The sequence below is a fragment of the Pan paniscus genome, chromosome 2, assembly GCF_029289425.2.
Source record: "Pan paniscus chromosome 2, NHGRI_mPanPan1-v2.0_pri, whole genome shotgun sequence".
Classification (NCBI taxonomy): Eukaryota; Metazoa; Chordata; class Mammalia; order Primates; family Hominidae; genus Pan; species Pan paniscus.
The window spans coordinates 149,108,892-149,125,785 of record NC_085926.1 but is presented as its reverse complement, the minus strand read 5'-3'; the positions used below and the strand labels follow the sequence as shown (position 1 = coordinate 149,125,785).

At 39.5% G+C, this 16,894-nt stretch overlaps 2 protein-coding genes and 1 pseudogene across 12 annotated transcripts in view; 1 reads left to right on the top strand and 2 right to left on the bottom strand.

Annotated features, from left to right (window-relative positions):
• The window catches only part of LOC103782964 (suppressor of presenilin-2-like), a 45,210-nt pseudogene extending 44,121 nt beyond the window's left edge, over nt 1-1,089 (bottom strand).
• The window catches only part of P2RY14 (purinergic receptor P2Y14), a 65,553-nt gene extending 51,561 nt beyond the window's left edge, over nt 1-13,992 (top strand). For 2 of the 4 annotated variants that reach the window (XM_003826463.4, XM_003826464.5), the window contains exons 2-3: nt 6,487-6,594; nt 11,769-13,992. In XM_003826463.4, coding sequence (XP_003826511.2) covers nt 11,793-12,809 — 1,017 coding nt within the window. In that variant the 5' untranslated portion in view covers nt 6,487-6,594; nt 11,769-11,792 and the 3' untranslated portion in view covers nt 12,810-13,992. Of the gene's footprint in view, nt 1-6,486; nt 6,595-8,384; nt 8,580-11,768 lie in introns of all 4 variants that reach the window. The other 2 variants (XM_034957608.3, XM_034957610.3) reach the window with 2 other exon arrangements.
• Nucleotides 1-16,894, bottom strand: part of MED12L (mediator complex subunit 12L) — a 349,139-nt gene that overhangs the window by 208,868 nt on the left and 123,377 nt on the right. The window lies entirely within an intron of this gene.

The window sequence follows — 16,894 nt, the reverse complement described above, 5'->3', positions numbered from 1 at the left end:
TCCTCAATGAAAGTATGTGGCCACACCATTCAGCCAATTTTAAGTTACATTAACACATGTTGGTCACTGACCTGGATTCTAACTGAAGGTAAAGTCGATGGGTCACAGCAGCAGGAGTTAGGATCAAGTGACCTGATCTTGAGCTCACATCTCCTGCCAGAGAAAACTGGCTGAAGGTGACAAACAGCAGCAAGCAGAGCTCTCCTTGTGCCAGGGGCCCCAGGGGATCTGCGTGTGGCATCCGAACCACATGCAGCAGATCTGGGTTTCTCCCTGCAGAAGAGTTTCCACCATTTATAGGTTAATGTTACCTGTTGTAATCACCATTCATGATAGTCCGACTCTGTATCTCTCTTTGGATATCAACGCAGGAGATAGAAAACTGAGTCAAAAAATCAGAAACTCATTTTAAATACTTTTAGAAACTGGCAAATCAAAAGGAGGTTCTCTATGCCGCAGTATCTGGAAGATAACTGAAGAAACTGAAGGCATCCACCTCATGCAAAACCTTAAAACTCAGATCAAAAACAAAAATAATATATATACTCTCAAACATACACACATGCACATTCCTTTCCTGAAAAAAAAAAACACTGGCTGACTTCTCAAGATGCGACTCCAGCAAAATGTTGAAGGGCCTGTGTAAAGGATCACATTCATATAAAACATGCTGCCCCCACATTCTTTCAGGAGCAGGGGAGCCCTGGCTTGGAATCAATCAGACATTAGTTTGAATACTGTCTGGCTATGTGTTAGGTGCCCTTTGATGAATCACTTAACCATTTTAAGCATCACTGTCCTCATTTGTAAGGTAAACGTTTACTCATTGGCAAGATTCCATCATGTTACCCAAGAGCTTAGGCCATCCATTTTCCCCCACTGTGAAAGCCTCTCGTGTCAGTCTTGATGCCTGTTCCTATAGCTCTCTCACCCCAAAACTCCTTCCCTCTTCTTTGCCTAGCTAAAGCCAACTCATTTGTCAATCTTCACTATCACATGCTCCAGGAAGGCTGCCCTGATGCCACCATTTCTGAAACTAGATACGTGCTCACTGTGTTCCTGTGCTTCCTCCTTCAATGATGACCCCATGTCATACCTTGAAGTGTCCCTCTGTTCAGCCTCCCCCTAGACTGGAATCTTCCTGAGAGTTCCCTGATGTGTTTCCATAGGGCATGGCAGCATGTTCTGATGGCTTTAGTGAGCAAATGAACAAAAGGCCTTGGCAAAGGAAGAAATATCAGGGGTACACAGGAGCCAAAGGTTACAATGTACTTTATAAACAGCAGATTTCAACAAGGGGAAATCAATGATATCAAAAACTGCAAAGAGGTCAGGAAATAGAATAACTGAGAAAAACACAACAGACTTAGAAATTAGGTCCCTGACAGCTTCTGAGAAGTGTGGTGAGTGTCAAACATCAAATGCTCTGGGTGATGAAAAAAGATAGGGGGTGGGAGAGTTCCTTCTTCTGGGTGAAGGAGAAAGTGAGATTCTCCTTGACTGAGCCTAGACAGGGCACGGACAAGAGTGCCACAGGAATGCAGAACACGGATGAGACAGTTATTTGTAAATTATTTTAGTAACATAAAATGTAATAACACAACTATAAATACACGACACATGAATACTATGAAAACCACATAGGCGATCACATTGACACCAAAAAAAAAAAAGTGTTAAGCATTAAGGCATGAGAGATTAAAGCAGCAAGAAAATGGCTTCAGTAAGTTTAAAAATGTATAAATGATTACATACATCTATACTATTTTCTATTGATACAGAATCAGCTAGAAAACAAGTATTTATCTCATAGAAAAAGATCCAGAGCACTGTGTGTTAAAGCTTTTGATGTCTGGACTGAAAGGAAGGAAAAAAATACATAAAAGTTGTACCTTTATAAGAACTGAAAAAAGAAGAGGAAGAAAAATGCACGTCATAAGTGGGTACTGATAAAAGCATTATTTGAAGGCAATCCATTCTCCATAGATATTTCTATTCCTAATTATGAAACAATTTAAATATACAAAAACAGAAGTGCAGACACTAATGTTGATAACACCAATGTACCAGTCACCAGTGTTAATAGGCAGTAATATTAGGCATATTTGATTCAGAATTTAAGAAATAAAATATCACAGATACAGCAAAGTCCAACCACCCTACCACTTATAAGCTCCCACTTGTAAGTTAAAACACGAGGTATTTGGTTGGGTGTAAGGAGGCTGGACTTGCTCCTACTTCCCTCCCCAGGAGTAGGCAATGTTCTTTTCTTTTTTTCTTTTAGGTTCAACAGTTACATGTGCAAGTTTGTTACTTGGGTATATTGTGTGACACTGAGCTTTTGGGCTTCTAGTGAACCCATCACCCAAATAGTGAACATAAAACCCAAGAGTAAGTTTTTCCACCATTTCCCCCCTTCCTACCTCCCCGTCTTTGGAGTCTCCAGTGTCTACTGTTCCCATCTTTGTGTCCATGTGTATCCAATGTTTAGTTCCCACTTATAAGTGAAAATATGTGGTATTTGGTTTTCTGTTTCTGTGTTAATTCACTTAGGATAATGGCCTCTAGCTACAACCATGTTGCTGCAAAGGACATGATTTCTTTTGTATGGCTGCATAGTATTCCACAGTGTATATGTACCATATTTTCTTCATCCAATCCATCATTGATAGGCACCTAGGCTGATTCTATGCCTTTGCTATTGTGAATAGTACTACAATAAACATGTGAATGAAGGTGTCTTTTTGGTAAAACAATTTGTTTTTCTTTGAGTATATACCTAGTAATGGGATTGCTGGGTGAAATGGTAATTTTATGTTTAGTTCTTTGAGAAATCTCTACACTGCTTTCAATAGGGACTGAACTAATTTACAATCCCACCAAGAGTACATAAGTGTTCTCTTTTTTCTGCAATCTCACTGACATCTGTTTTTTTTTTTTTTTTTGGACTTTTTATAAAAGCCTCAATGTTGTGAAGTTAGAATATATCATTTACAACCAGCACATGTTCCATACTGCCCTAGGCCACTGAGATTATTACTCCATGCAGAACTTAACCTCTTTCTTTCCAAAGAGAATCTCATGACTTTTTAGGAACATTCTAAGTAAATATAAGATGATCACAATCGCCACCTCTCAAATAGGTATAAAATACCAATTTACATTTCCAAGAGACCATAAAGATGGGAAGATTATGATGAAATGTAATGAATAAACTTGGGCAAAGATCCTAGATTTCAGGCCTACTTGGAATATAATTTTTCTTGTCTAAAGTCCCGACTACAACAAAAATATTTTACCATCATCACCTTTATTAAATGTCTCCTGGGCACAGGATCTGGGGGAAAAAAATGATGCTAACTCAAAGAGTGGTACATGGACCAGCAGCATATCATGCTTTATTAGTCCATTTTCACACTGCTGATAAAGACATATTTGAGAATGGGCAATTTACAAAAGAAAGAGGTTTACTGGACTTATAGTTTCACATGGCTGAGGAGGCTTCACAATCATGGTGAAGGTGAAAGGCACATCTCACATGGTGGCAGACAAGAGAAGAGAACTTGTGCAGGGCAACTCCCATTTCTAAAACCATCAGATCTCATGAGACCCATCCACTATCACAAGAACAGCACAGAAAGATCTACTCCCATAATTCAATCATCTACCACCAGGTCCCTCCCACAACACATGGAAATTAAGGGAGCCACAAGATGAGATTTGGGTGGGGACACAGAGCCAAACCATATCATTCCACCTCTGACCCCTCCCAAATCTCATATCTTCACATTTCAAAACCAATCATGTCTTCCAACAGTCCCCCAAAGTCTCAATTCATTCCAGCATTAACTCAGAAGTCCACAGTCCAGAGTCTCATCCCAGACAAGGCAAGTCCCTTCCGCCTATGAGCCTGTAAAATCTAAAGCAAGTTAGTTACTTCCTAGATACAATGCAGTACAGGCATTGGGTAAATGCAGTCATTCCAAATGGGAGGAACTGGCTGAAACAAAGGGGCTACAGGCCCCATCCAAGTCCAAAATCCAGCAAGACAGTCAAATCATAAACTTCCCAAATGATCTCCTTTGACTCCATGTCTCACACCCAGGTCACACAATGCAAGAGGTGGGTTCCCATGGTCTTGGGCAGCTCCACCCCTGTGGCTTTGCAGGGTACAGCCTCCCTCCTGGCATTGAGTATCTGCAACTTTTCCAGACCAACGGTGCAAGCTGTCAGGGGATCTACTATTCTGGAGTGTGGAGGATGTTGGCCCTCCTCTCACAGCTCCATTAGATGGTGCCCCAGTAGGCACTCTGTGTGGGGGCTCCAATCCCACATTTCCCTTCCACACTGCCCTAGCAGAGGTTCTCCATGAGAGCCCTGCCCCTGCAGCAAACTTCTGCCTGGACATCCAGGCATTTCCACACACATTCTGAAATCTAGGCGGAGGTTCCCAAACCCCAATTCTTGACTTCTGTGCACTCGCAGGCTCCACACCAGGTGGAAGCTGCCAAGGCTTGAGGCTTGCACCCTCTGAAGCCATGACCTGAGCTCTACAAGGGCCCCTTTCAGCCACACTAGAGTGGCTGGGATGCAGGGCACCAATTCCCCAGGCTGCACACAGCACAGAGACCCTGGGCTGGGCCCACGAAACCACTTTTTCCTTCTAGGCCTCCAGGCCTGTGATGGGATGGGCTTGCAGTAAAGACCTTTGACATGCCCTGGATACATTTTCCCCATTTTCTTGGTGATTAACATTCAGCTCTTTGTTGCTTATGCAAACTTCTGCAGCCGGCTTGAACTTCTCCTCAGAAGATGGGATTTTCTTTTCTATTGCATTGTCAGGCTGCAAATTTTCTGAACTTTTAAGCTCTGCTTCCCTTATAAAACTGAATGCTTTTAACAGCACCCAAGTCACCTATTTAATGCTTTGCTGCTTAGAAATTTCTTCAGCTAGATAGCCTAAATCATCTCCCTCAAGTTCAAAGTTCCACGAATCTCTAGGGTAGGGGCAAAATGCCTCCAGTCTCTTTGCTAAAACATAACAAGAATCACTTTTGCTCCATTTCCCAACAAGTTCCTCATTTCCATCTGAGACCACCTCACCCTGGACTTTATCGTCCATATCACTATCAGCATTTTGGGCAAAGGCATTCAACAAGTCTCTAGGAAGTTCCAAACTTTCCTACATTTTCCTGTCTTCTTCTGAGCCCTCCAAACTGTTCCAATCTCTGCCTGTTGCCCAGTTCCAAAGTTGCTTCCACATTTTCAGATATCTTTTCAGCAATGTGCCACTCTACTGGCACCAATTCACTGTATTAGTCCGTTTTCACACTGCTGATAAAAATGTACCAGAAACAGGACAGTTTACAAAAGAAAGAGGTTTACTGGACTTACAGTTCCACATGGTGGGAGGCCTCACAATCATGGCAGAAGGTGACAGGCATGTCTCACATGGCAGCAGACAAGAGAAGAGAGGTTGTGCAGGGCAACTCCCATTTTTAAAACCATCAGATCTCATGAGACCCATTCACTATCACAAGAACAGCACAGAAAGACCCACCCCCATAATTCAATCATCTCCCACCGGCTCCCTTCCACAACATGTGGGTATTACGGGAGCTACAAGATGAGATTTTGGTGGGGACACAGAGCCAAACCATATCACGTGCCAAACTCCAGACATAATGGAATCTCAGTCCTCATTTTAGCAAGATCCCAGGTAATGAGTATGCACATTAAAGTTTAGGGAGCACTAACTGGTTTAAAGAATTCAGAAATATGAAAACCTAGACTAAGGCAGAACCAAATCCAACCACCATTTTGCTAAACCTATCCTCTTCCTATCAGACCACATGGCTTTCAGGTGTTATCTCTGCAAAGTCCACACATTAGTCTCATTACACTGGTGGTAATCAAATGAGGGCAATTTTGTCCCTCAGAGGACATTTGGCAAAGTCTAGAAACATTTTTGATTACCGCAACTTGGGTAGTGGGTTACTGGCATCTAGTAGGCAGAAGTCAGAACTGCTGCTAAACATCTTACAATGCATAGGACAGCTCCCAAAAATAAATAATTATCTGGCCCAAAAGGTCAATAAGACAAAGGTTTTTAAAAAACAAAACAATTTAAAAAATCCACCTGCAATTAGACTTATGATTTCATGGCTAAGATGAATTGTTATATTCAGTCATTTGATAAATTTATTTGATCATCCATATCCGGGGGGGGGGGGGGTAATATAAACCAATAACCAAAACCACTTCATGCCCAAGCTCTCAAAGAGTTTAAGTTTCCCACGAGAGGCTGCAACCAAATCAATAATCAATAATGACAACAAATAGCAAGTACAGTGAAACAACAAATGCACATGTTGAAATATTTCACAATTACACAAGCTGAATTTAAGAAGTAAGTACAGACATATTTTCCCAATAAAAAGTCGGGTGCTCACTTAAATCTTTGGTTTTTTGTTTCGTGTAATACAGGATCTTTAATGAAAAAACACTTGGGCCACTTCAAGACGACAAACGCTCACTGGGCAAAACACCTTCACTGAAAAGAGACCTCATATTATGCAAAAAAAATCTTAAAAGGTAATTTTTTAAATCCCTCAAGTATTATCAAGAGCTTTGTTAATTTCATCGAAGTGCTATGAAGAAAAAATTCTTTTCTTCAGAGAAGGAATTACAGCTCACAATTAGGAAGGTGGAAGGTGGTCTAATACAAGAGGAAAATAGGTCATGGTATATAATTATACAGATGAGTAATGAACTCAGAGCTGACTAAGCCTGCTTTTATTAAGATGAATGTATTTCTGGAGTGAGCAATGCTTTGCATAGCCTTGTATCAATTAAATTCTGTCCAAAGAGAGAATCCTGAGGTTATATGTAATACATGACAACTTGAAAACACTTCATGCAGCACAATCTTAAGATATTACACTGCACTAAGGGACAAGTGCACTCACTATCTAAATCAGACTGAATCTTTGGCATTGACATTCTTTCTACACAATGCTCCCACTACACTTTAATAACTGTCTTTGGGCCTCATAAATCTCATTCTGCCATGTTCTTTAATTATGTTACCAAAGTCTCCAAAGTGACAGTAGACAATGTAGGCTAAAACATTTCAGACCACTTCATTCTCATATATTTGGATTTGTGAAACAAGGCAAACTTTCACTGAAGAAAATTTCAAGACTTACACTATTACAGTCTACCCCCCCCCCTTTTTTTTTTTTTTTTTTTTTTTTTGAGACTCAGTCTCTGTCACCCAGGCTGGAGTGCAATGGTGGGATCTCGGCTCACTGCAACCTCCACCTCCCAGGTTCAAGCAATTCTCCTGCCTCAGCCTCCCAAGTAACTAGGATTACAGGTGCATGCCACCACACCTGGCTAATTTTTTTATTTTTAGTAGAGGCAGGGTTTCATCATGTTGGCCAGGCTGGTCTCAATCTCCTGACCTCATGATCCACCCACCTCGGCCTCCCAAAGTGCTGGGATTACAGGCGTGAGCCACCGTGCCCGGCCACAGTATTCCTTTTTAAAAAGTTTAGCTATATATATGAATCTTTCTTAAATGTGATCTCTAGAATTTAGGAAGCATTGTTTATATTCCTAAAGCCCCAAGGTTAACATAATGACAACTTTCACAGCAGAAATTCAGTGATAATACCAGAAGTAAATCAATGAGCAGGGCTCCACAAACAGACACCTACACAAACTGGCTCACCAGAATGCCTGCTTATCCAGTAATCCAGTTAATCATCATCCAGAAGTCCTGTTCATCTTTTTTTTCTGTTGCCTATCTCTCCTCTTTAATGGACTGACATGAGCTGGTAAGAAACAGTGAATCAACTGAGAAGTGGGCAGGGAAGGGAGGGTTGCTGAGCACACTAAAAGCTTCTTTTCTGATTCTTTTGGTTCTTATTTATTTTTACATTTTTGTATAAAATCAGCATGAGAATAAAACGATTTCCTTCATTTGTGAAAGATTTGAAGTTTCTGTAGGTCCCTGTATGAGGACATTAAATCATCTCAATCTGTACTAAAGATAAGGAGAGGAGACTGAGTAGATATCACGAGGTCCAAATGATGCATGTCTTTTTTAATGATTTTGTCCTGATTTTCATCCAACACATATTCCTGCCTTTTGGTCTCAATATATAATTTGGTCTTACTTGCCTTAAGAGAGCTTCTTTTCCACACATCTCTCAGTCTATTACTGCTCTGATCTGCCCTACAGAAAAGGCTGCCATGCTCTAAGACACTTGAACCTGTAAGACAGTATGTTCTCACCATTAACCCCACTGCTTTTAAAAAAAATCAATATTTAAGAGTTCAAAAATTACTACCAAGAGTATCTTGGAATTTCTGTTTAGCTTGTTCCTTTAGAGTGTTCCTTTAAGATGAAGAAATCTGTCCTGGCATGAGCCTCTGCTGTATCAAACCAGACAGTGGCACACGGTAGCAGAGGCAACCAACCAGCATGTCTAAAACCTCCCATCCTAAACTGGAGGCTCATCTGCAATTGCATCAAAACTGCCAAAATAGCAGTGTTTGGGGAAAGGGCGCAGGTAAGCTGTGTGCATTCACTCCATTTCAGGAGGCAAAGCTGCTCTAGAAGTTTACCTTGGTCAGTCAGTCCCTTCCATCCAACTCAAAGTGGTGGGAGCAGTGAAGGTGAATGGTGCATATCACCAGGGCATACACATGCAGATTCCCAGCAACCTGAGGAATCTGAGAGCAGAGTTCTGGACCTGCAGCATTAGGTCACATGCAGAAATACTGCAGCTCAAAAATACAAAAGACACAAGACTCTGAGAAAATAATTTTATAAGGGTTTCTATAAGAAAAGGAATTATGTCTCTCATTAAATCATTTCTGGGATTCACTATTTCTATAAATAGTGGCTTCTACAATATTTCTAAAAGGAAAGGAATTTGGCTCTCATTAAATTATTTCTGGGAAATTATTCAATATTTCACCATATAACTATATATTACACAGTTATTATTTCTGTTTTCCAAAATAACATCTACAGTTTTTTATATTTTAAACTCAAGTGAATCCCACAAGTACTCAGTACCTACCATGAGTATGACACCACAATGGCCAGGCGCTGGGGGGTTGTGTGGCTTAGGACTGGGAAAACAAATTAGACCTGGGAATACAGCAGCATGCATTCTCTCAAGCTCTGCAAGACTGGCATTTAAACCAAAATGCATCTAACTGTCAAGAGACAGTTACCAGACAAATTAGTTACCAGCCACAGACTCTTAGTCACAGTAGACAGCTAAAAATGGAAAATGTGCTCCCCCTCCCTTATCTTTTAAAATATGAAACAGGCTCATAAGGAGAAAGGCGGTAGAAGACCTACAAAGAAGCAAATGAGTACAAACCCATCATGCCCAGAGCCAAGCACACAAGGCTACAGGGAAGAGGAAGAATAGTGCTAGTGAAAGGTTTTGTGGAGGAAGTGATTTGGGGTACTCATTCCTTCTATAGGAAGTCCATAGACTGGCAAAATCAAGTATATCAATATTTCTAGTTTTGCCATAAAGCAAAAGGAAAGCATACGGGAAAGGAAAATACGCAGAAACAAGATATTCTTGTGTAGGAAGCAGCACACAAGTTTACATGGATGTACTATTTTTTATGTGGAATGTGACTGTATTTCATATTCCATATTTCAAAATATCCCTTTGTCATGCTTAAATTTATCAACCTAACTTGTCATTCACTGTGATATGCACTGTGCTGGCACCACAAATACAGATGAAAAAGACGCATTCTCTGACATCAAGGTACCCACTGTTCCCACAATCTTTCTTTCCCTTGATCCCTGAATAAATCTTAAGAGCAAGGATTCATGCCTTGTATTCCCAGAGTGCATATTCATTTATTTCACAAATATTTTAACTATCTAATGCCCTAAATATTATGCAAAGAATTCAAGAGTAAAAAAATGACATGATCTTTCTCCTCTGAAGGAGCTTGTAGTAGTGGAAGAGACAAACAGCTGGAGAGAGGAGTGTTGATAGGAGAAAGACACAGGATGATAAGCACACACTCAACCCACCCCAAACCAGGCTCGGAAAGTTGAGGTTTCCTAAGGAAAGTGACAGCTAAGCTGAGGCCTCGAGGATAAAGAGAAGTTAGCCAGCCAAGAAGGTATGGAAACAGTTTTCCACACAAATGAAAGTCTGTGCAAAGGTCCAGGCTGAGAGAAATCACAGAACCTAAAAGGAGGCAGATGGGCCCAGGACAGCAGGAACTCAGTGCTGGGGGTGGAGGAAGCAGGAGGCAGAACAAGAAAGGACTTCAACATTACAGACTTAGGGCATTCTCCTGAGGGCAAGGACAGACTACTAAAGGGTTTTAAGCAGGATAATTGGTACTGTTCACATATAAGATGGGCAGTAAACATCTGTTCCGATATATCAAATAACCTTTTGAATTTAATTCTAGTCTTCCCTCTGCCCTAAATCAACACTTCCGACATCAGTGAAGAATATACAGGATTCCTAAACAACAGAAGTTCTGGATAACACCTAGCACAGCACTGTGCAATAAAACCATAATGTGAACCACATATGTAATTTAAAATTTCCTAGTAGCCAGAGTCTTAAAAAGTAAAATTAAGTTAAATTTAAGAGTAATAATATATTTTATTTAATAGAGCATTTGTAGAATATTACTTCAACATGTGATCAGTATTAAAAATACTGAGATATTTTACATTTTTTCATTCCAAGTCTGCAAAGTCTAGTGTGCATTTTATACTCAACAGAACATCTCAATCTGGACTGGCCATATTTCAAGTGCTCAATACCCGCACATGGCTAGTGGCTACCATACTGAATAGTACAGATGTAGAATGTACTTTGGGAAGCATTTCTCAGAATGCTTAATGTACTTTTTATCATTTGTTTGTATTTGTATTCTAATTTATTAAAATAATGCAAATCAGTTTTTCAATGGGAAAAAAAAAGCTCAATATTGAAAAGGTACCCATAATCCCATACCAAAAATACCAGTTAACATTTGAATGTATATGTTTGTTAGACACTGTCTCATGTCCAACATATATGTAGAATACACTTTTCTAAAAGTAAGGTCCGTCTGAATAGCTCTTAATATGTAAACATTTATAATGATTTTTATGAATCCATAAAAATTTCTCTTTTAGGAAAAAACAATCACATTTCCAACATAGGTTTTTAAAAAATACATTACACATGGGATTCTGAATGAAATAAAACATTAATTCTGCTTTTACAGTTATTATCTTTTAAGATTATACCTAAATGAGTATTTCCTAGAACTTTGGAGTTTTATAGGGAACTATTATTATTTTAGGGGCATGCTGGTCTCCGTATTACCTAGAAGTTCTCAGAGACTGCCCTGCTGCTCCAGTTTCTCTTTACCGCCACCTGTCTGCTCCATTCTTCCCTTTTCATTGCCCAAAAAAAAGCAAGAAGGAAGAGAAGGGAAAAGGGAGGGGGAGAGGGGAGAAGGAAGAAAGGAATGGGGGTTGGTGGGTAAAGGGGGAAAGAGGGAGGGAAAGGAGAAAAGGAAGACCAAAATAAAGAAAAGGAAGAACAGAGAGAGGGAGGGATGAGTGTCTAACTTACACAGAGTAAAAAGGTGGCTTCAAAAATTTGGTAGGTTTGACTATATTCATTGCCCTTTGCCTTATTATTCAGCAAATGTCTTGGAGGCCATAAGTGCCCTATGAGTGACCAGTTCACACCTCTTTTCAGGCCTCTGCCTTCAGAAGTTACAAGATGATCAATTCAACCTCCACACAGCCTCCAGATGAATCCTGCTCTCAGAACCTCCTGATCACTCAGCAGATCATTCCTGTGCTGTACTGTGTGGTCTTCATTGCGGGAATCCTCCTCAATGGAGTGTCAGGATGGATATTCTTTTACGTGCCCAGCTCTAAGAGTTTCATCGTCTATCTCAAGAACATTGTTATTGCTGACTTTGTGATGAGCCTGACTTTTCCTTTCAAGATCCTTGGTGACTCAGGCCTTGGTCCCTGGCAGCTGAACGTGTTTGTGTGCAGGGTCTCTGCCGTGCTCTTCTACGTCAACATGTACGTCAGCATTGTGTTCTTTGGGCTCATCAGCTTTGATAGATATTATAAAATTGTAAAGCCTCTTTGGACTTCTTTCATCCAGTCAGTGAGTTACAGCAAACTCCTGTCAGTGATAGTATGGATGCTCATGCTCCTCCTTGCTGTTCCAAATATTATTCTCACCAACCAGAGTGTTAGGGAGGTTACACAAATAAAATGTATAGAACTGAAAAGTGAACTGGGACGGAAGTGGCACAAAGCATCAAACTACATCTTCGTGGCCATCTTCTGGATTGTGTTTCTTTTGTTAATCGTTTTCTATACTGCTATCACAAAGAAAATCTTTAAGTCCCACCTTAAGTCAAGTCGGAATTCCACTTCGGTCAAAAAGAAATCTAGCCGCAACATATTCAGCATTGTGTTCGTGTTTTTTATCTGTTTTGTACCTTACCATATTGCCAGAATCCCCTACACAAAGAGTCAGACCGAAGCTCATTACAGCTGCCAGTCAAAAGAAATCTTGCGGTATATGAAAGAATTCACTCTGCTACTATCTGCTGCAAATGTATGCTTGGACCCTATTATTTATTTCTTTCTATGCCAGCCATTTAGGGAAATCTTATGTAAGAAATTGCACATTCCATTAAAAGCTCAGAATGACCTAGACATTTCCAGAATCAAAAGAGGAAATACAACACTTGAAAGCACAGATACTTTGTGAGTTCCTACCCTCTTCCAAAGAAAGACCACATGTGCATGTTGTCATCTTCAATTACATAACAGAAATCAATAAGATATGTGCCCTCATCATAAATATCATCTCTAGCACTGCCATCCAATTTAGTTCAATAAAATTCAAATATAAGTTTCCATGCTTTTTTGTAACATCAAAGAAAACATACCCATCAGTAATTTCTCTAATACTGACCTTTCTATTCTCTATTAATAAAAAATTAATACATACAATTATTCAATTCTATTATATTAAAATAAGTTAAAGTTTATAACCACTAGTCTGGTCAGTTAATGTAGAAATTTAAATAGTAAATAAAACACAACATAATCAAAGACAACTCACTCAGGCATCTTCTTTCTCTAAATACCAGAATCTAGTATGTAATTGTTTTCAACACTGTCCTTAAAGACTAACTTGAAAGCAGGCACAGTTTGATGAAGGGCTAGAGAGCTGTTTGCAATAAAAAGTCAGGTTTTTTTCCTGATTTGAAGAAGCAGGAAAAGCAGACACCCAGACAATCACTTAAGAAACCCCTTATTGATGTATTTCATGGCACTGCAAAGGAAAAGGAATATTACTTGTATACTTAGCAAGAAAATTTTTTTTTTCTGATAGCACTTTGAGGATATTAGATACATGCTAAATATGTTTTCTACAAAGACTTACGTCATTTAATGAGCCTGGGGTTCTGGTGTTAGAATATTTTTAAGTAGGCTTTACTGAGAGAAACTAAATATTGGCATACTTTATCAGCAACTTCCCCTGTTCAATAGTATGGGAAAAATAAGATGACTGGGAAAAAGACACACCCACACCGTAGAACATATATTAATCTATTGGCGAATGGGAAAAGAGACCATTTTCTTAGAAAGCAAATAAACTTGATTTTTTTAAATCTAAAATTTACATTAATGAGTGCAAAATAACACATAAAATGAAAATTCACACATCACATTTTTCTGGAAAACAGACGGATTTTACATCTGGAGACATGGCATATGGTTACTGGCTTATGAGCTACCAAAACTAAATTCTTTCTCTGCTATTAACTGGCTAGAAGACACTCATCTATTTTTCAAATGTTCTTTCAAAACATTTTTATAAGTAATGTTTGTATCTATTTCATGCTTTACTGTCTATATACTAATAAAGAAATGTTTTAATACTGTCTATTTTTTCTTAATAATCAACATATGAGGAAACATTACCAGATTTCCTCACAGTCAAGACATATGTAGTTTCTTTATATGCTCAATTATGCATGCTAATACAATGGAGACAGTTACATAGAGAATTCAAAAATTCTATCTGCCAGTGACTTTTCAGAAGAAGTACTCCAGATAGGGCATGGTGGCTCACACCTGTACTCCCAACACTTTGGAAGGCAAAAGTGGGCAGATCACTGAAGTCCAGGAGTTCAAGACCAGCCTGGGCAACATGGCAAAACTCTGTCTCTACAAAAAAAATATAATTAGCCAGGCATCGTGGCATACGCCGATAGTCCCAGTTACTGGGGAGACTGAGGTGGGATGATCACCTGGGCCCAAGAGGCAGAGGTTGCAGTGAGCCATGATTGTGCTACTGCACTCCAGCCTGGGCAACAGAGCAAGACCCTATGTCAAAAAAAGAAACAAAAGTACTTCATATGTCCTATAACCTCATCAATATTTTAGGCAAAACTCAGAAAAAAATATCCTAAATTGGGGAAAAGCTGGACAGGTTTTTTTTCCCTCAGTATCTACTTTCCACTGTCCTAATAGTTCCCAATTCTGGGTCAATCAGACCGTCTCAAAAAATAAAAAACGAAAATTGCTATGCTATCACAAATGTGCTTGGTAAACTAAGCTTGCTATAATTGTTTATCTAACTACATCTGCAAAAAAACAAAAACAAAAAACAAAAACGAAACAAAAAAAAAAACAAAGGCAGTGTTTATTCTTCACAACTTACATTGGCCAGGACAAATGAGTAAATACTAGGGTTTTAAATGCCCCCTACTGGGCCATGGTAAAAAGTGAAAGTGAAAAAGAGAAGATGAGTAGCACCAAGAAATGCCTTTGTAAGCACGTGCTAAAGCAGAATAGCAATGCAAAAGTAATATTTTTCAGGAAACAACATGGATTGCAGATAAGGATATTGTGAAGCAACAGCTGAGTAATAGTTACTACCTATTAGAACTTTCAGGTCCAGAGTAACAACTAAAAACCAAGTGGCAGAGCACCAGTAATAATAAATTAACCCAGCGACTTCCCAGAAATCACTAGCACTAGTGTAGGTGGGCAACAGGGAACACTTGCCAGGTCCTTTTGTAGATAAAGCTATAGTGCAGGCACGCCAGTGTTCAGGGTGCCCACCGAGGCTTACAACTCAGGTGCCTGCAGAAGGCACTGTAAACACAGCTGTAAGGAAACATGGGAAGCTAATGACAGTCTGCTGAGAGCCTCTGCCTCAGAGTCTCTGCCAAGAGAGGCCAAAGGGCTCTCAGCTCTAGTCAATTATTTCCTCATTTTTCAAGATACGAAAAGTCACAAAGTTTTTCCATTGCTGGGGCACCAATGAAAAGAAAATATACCTGCAGATAGAATATGCCAATGGCTACTCTGTAACATGTGGAATGCAGAAATCTCACAGAAAGATATTCAAAAGTCACTCACGACGACTAAAAACCTCCCTTTAACAGAAATCCTTACATTCCATTTTGATGCATAAGTGATTCAACCACCTATACAAAATGTTTTAAGGTGTTTTTATAAAAGGAATATTTGAGATAAGAGTAATCAAGAAACAGATCATAGAAAGATCATAATCATATGAAAAGATTACACATTGACATCTACCCACTGAGGTGGGTGAACCCTGCAATGGTCTTTTACGAAATGTTGTCATCACTAGTGCTCATTCGTTGGTCATCTTCAGCCTCCGTCTTCTTTGTCCAGAAACAGAAGCAAAACTTTTCCTTTGGGAAAGTCATTCTGTCCTGTTCTCAACCATGCAGCTATCATATGCAGCTGACCCCATCCCCCACATAAGGGGCCAGCCATAACTGACTCTAGGCAATCAGCATGTCTGATTCCACTGGCCACAAGTTGGGATGGAACATGATCCAATTTGACCTAATAAGAGCAAGTTCTAGGCTTCTGAAAAAATTATCTGGAGGGTGTGCCATGAAGATATAAGATCTAGAAGCACTTCTTTCATCTGGCTACCATAGGAAAGAGAGCCTAAAGCACCCTATGAGTTGAAATTGACACCATGGAAGGCACACTGAAGACATGGTACAAACCCAGTCCTGGTTACAAAGCTGAGTGCCTGCATCAGTCCTAACCTAAAACCATACCCACAGCCAATAAGCCCAATTTTAATTGGTTTCTTTTCTCTTTCTTTCTTTTGGCAACTACAAATGAGAAACTCGTGATACACTGGCTTTATCTAACAGAGTAATCTAAAGAGTTCAGAAGTTCTAGAAAACACCCTCACACAAAGCTGTACTTCTGCTTGATGATGTTAGTCAAGTATGTGTCATTAGTTCTGTGCTCTATCCTTAACCCTATCGCTGCCATCTGTATCTTTCAACTCTGGAGAAAAAGCATCAATAAATACAAAAAGCATCTGTAACATCAAGAGATAATATTATACAAATTACAAATATAACAGATCACTCCCCCAAAATGACACGGGGTTTCTTTCAGGTAAGCAGCACTGTGAGGGTTTGTGTGTTTGGTACTGTGTGGTCTTCAACAGTAAAAGCCATTACTTCCTTTTGTTCACTATTTTCCACAAGACTCTAATGGCATGTGGATTACCGTTTCAAGACAAGACATGCCCGTCAAAAAAACCACTTTAACAAAATGTAGTTTTTCTTTCCCACAGGTCACTTTTCAAAATGTTTTAACCACTTTATAGTACTGCTTGTACAAAATGATTAAATGTCGTATTAATTTCTCTGCAGTAAACGTATGTGATAAATATTACATGTAAATCAGCTACAAAAAAAGAAACAAGAAAGTGCGCCCCAAAGCAATCTCAAGATTTTTAGGAAATATGAGATGTTACTGCATTCCTATCTCCCC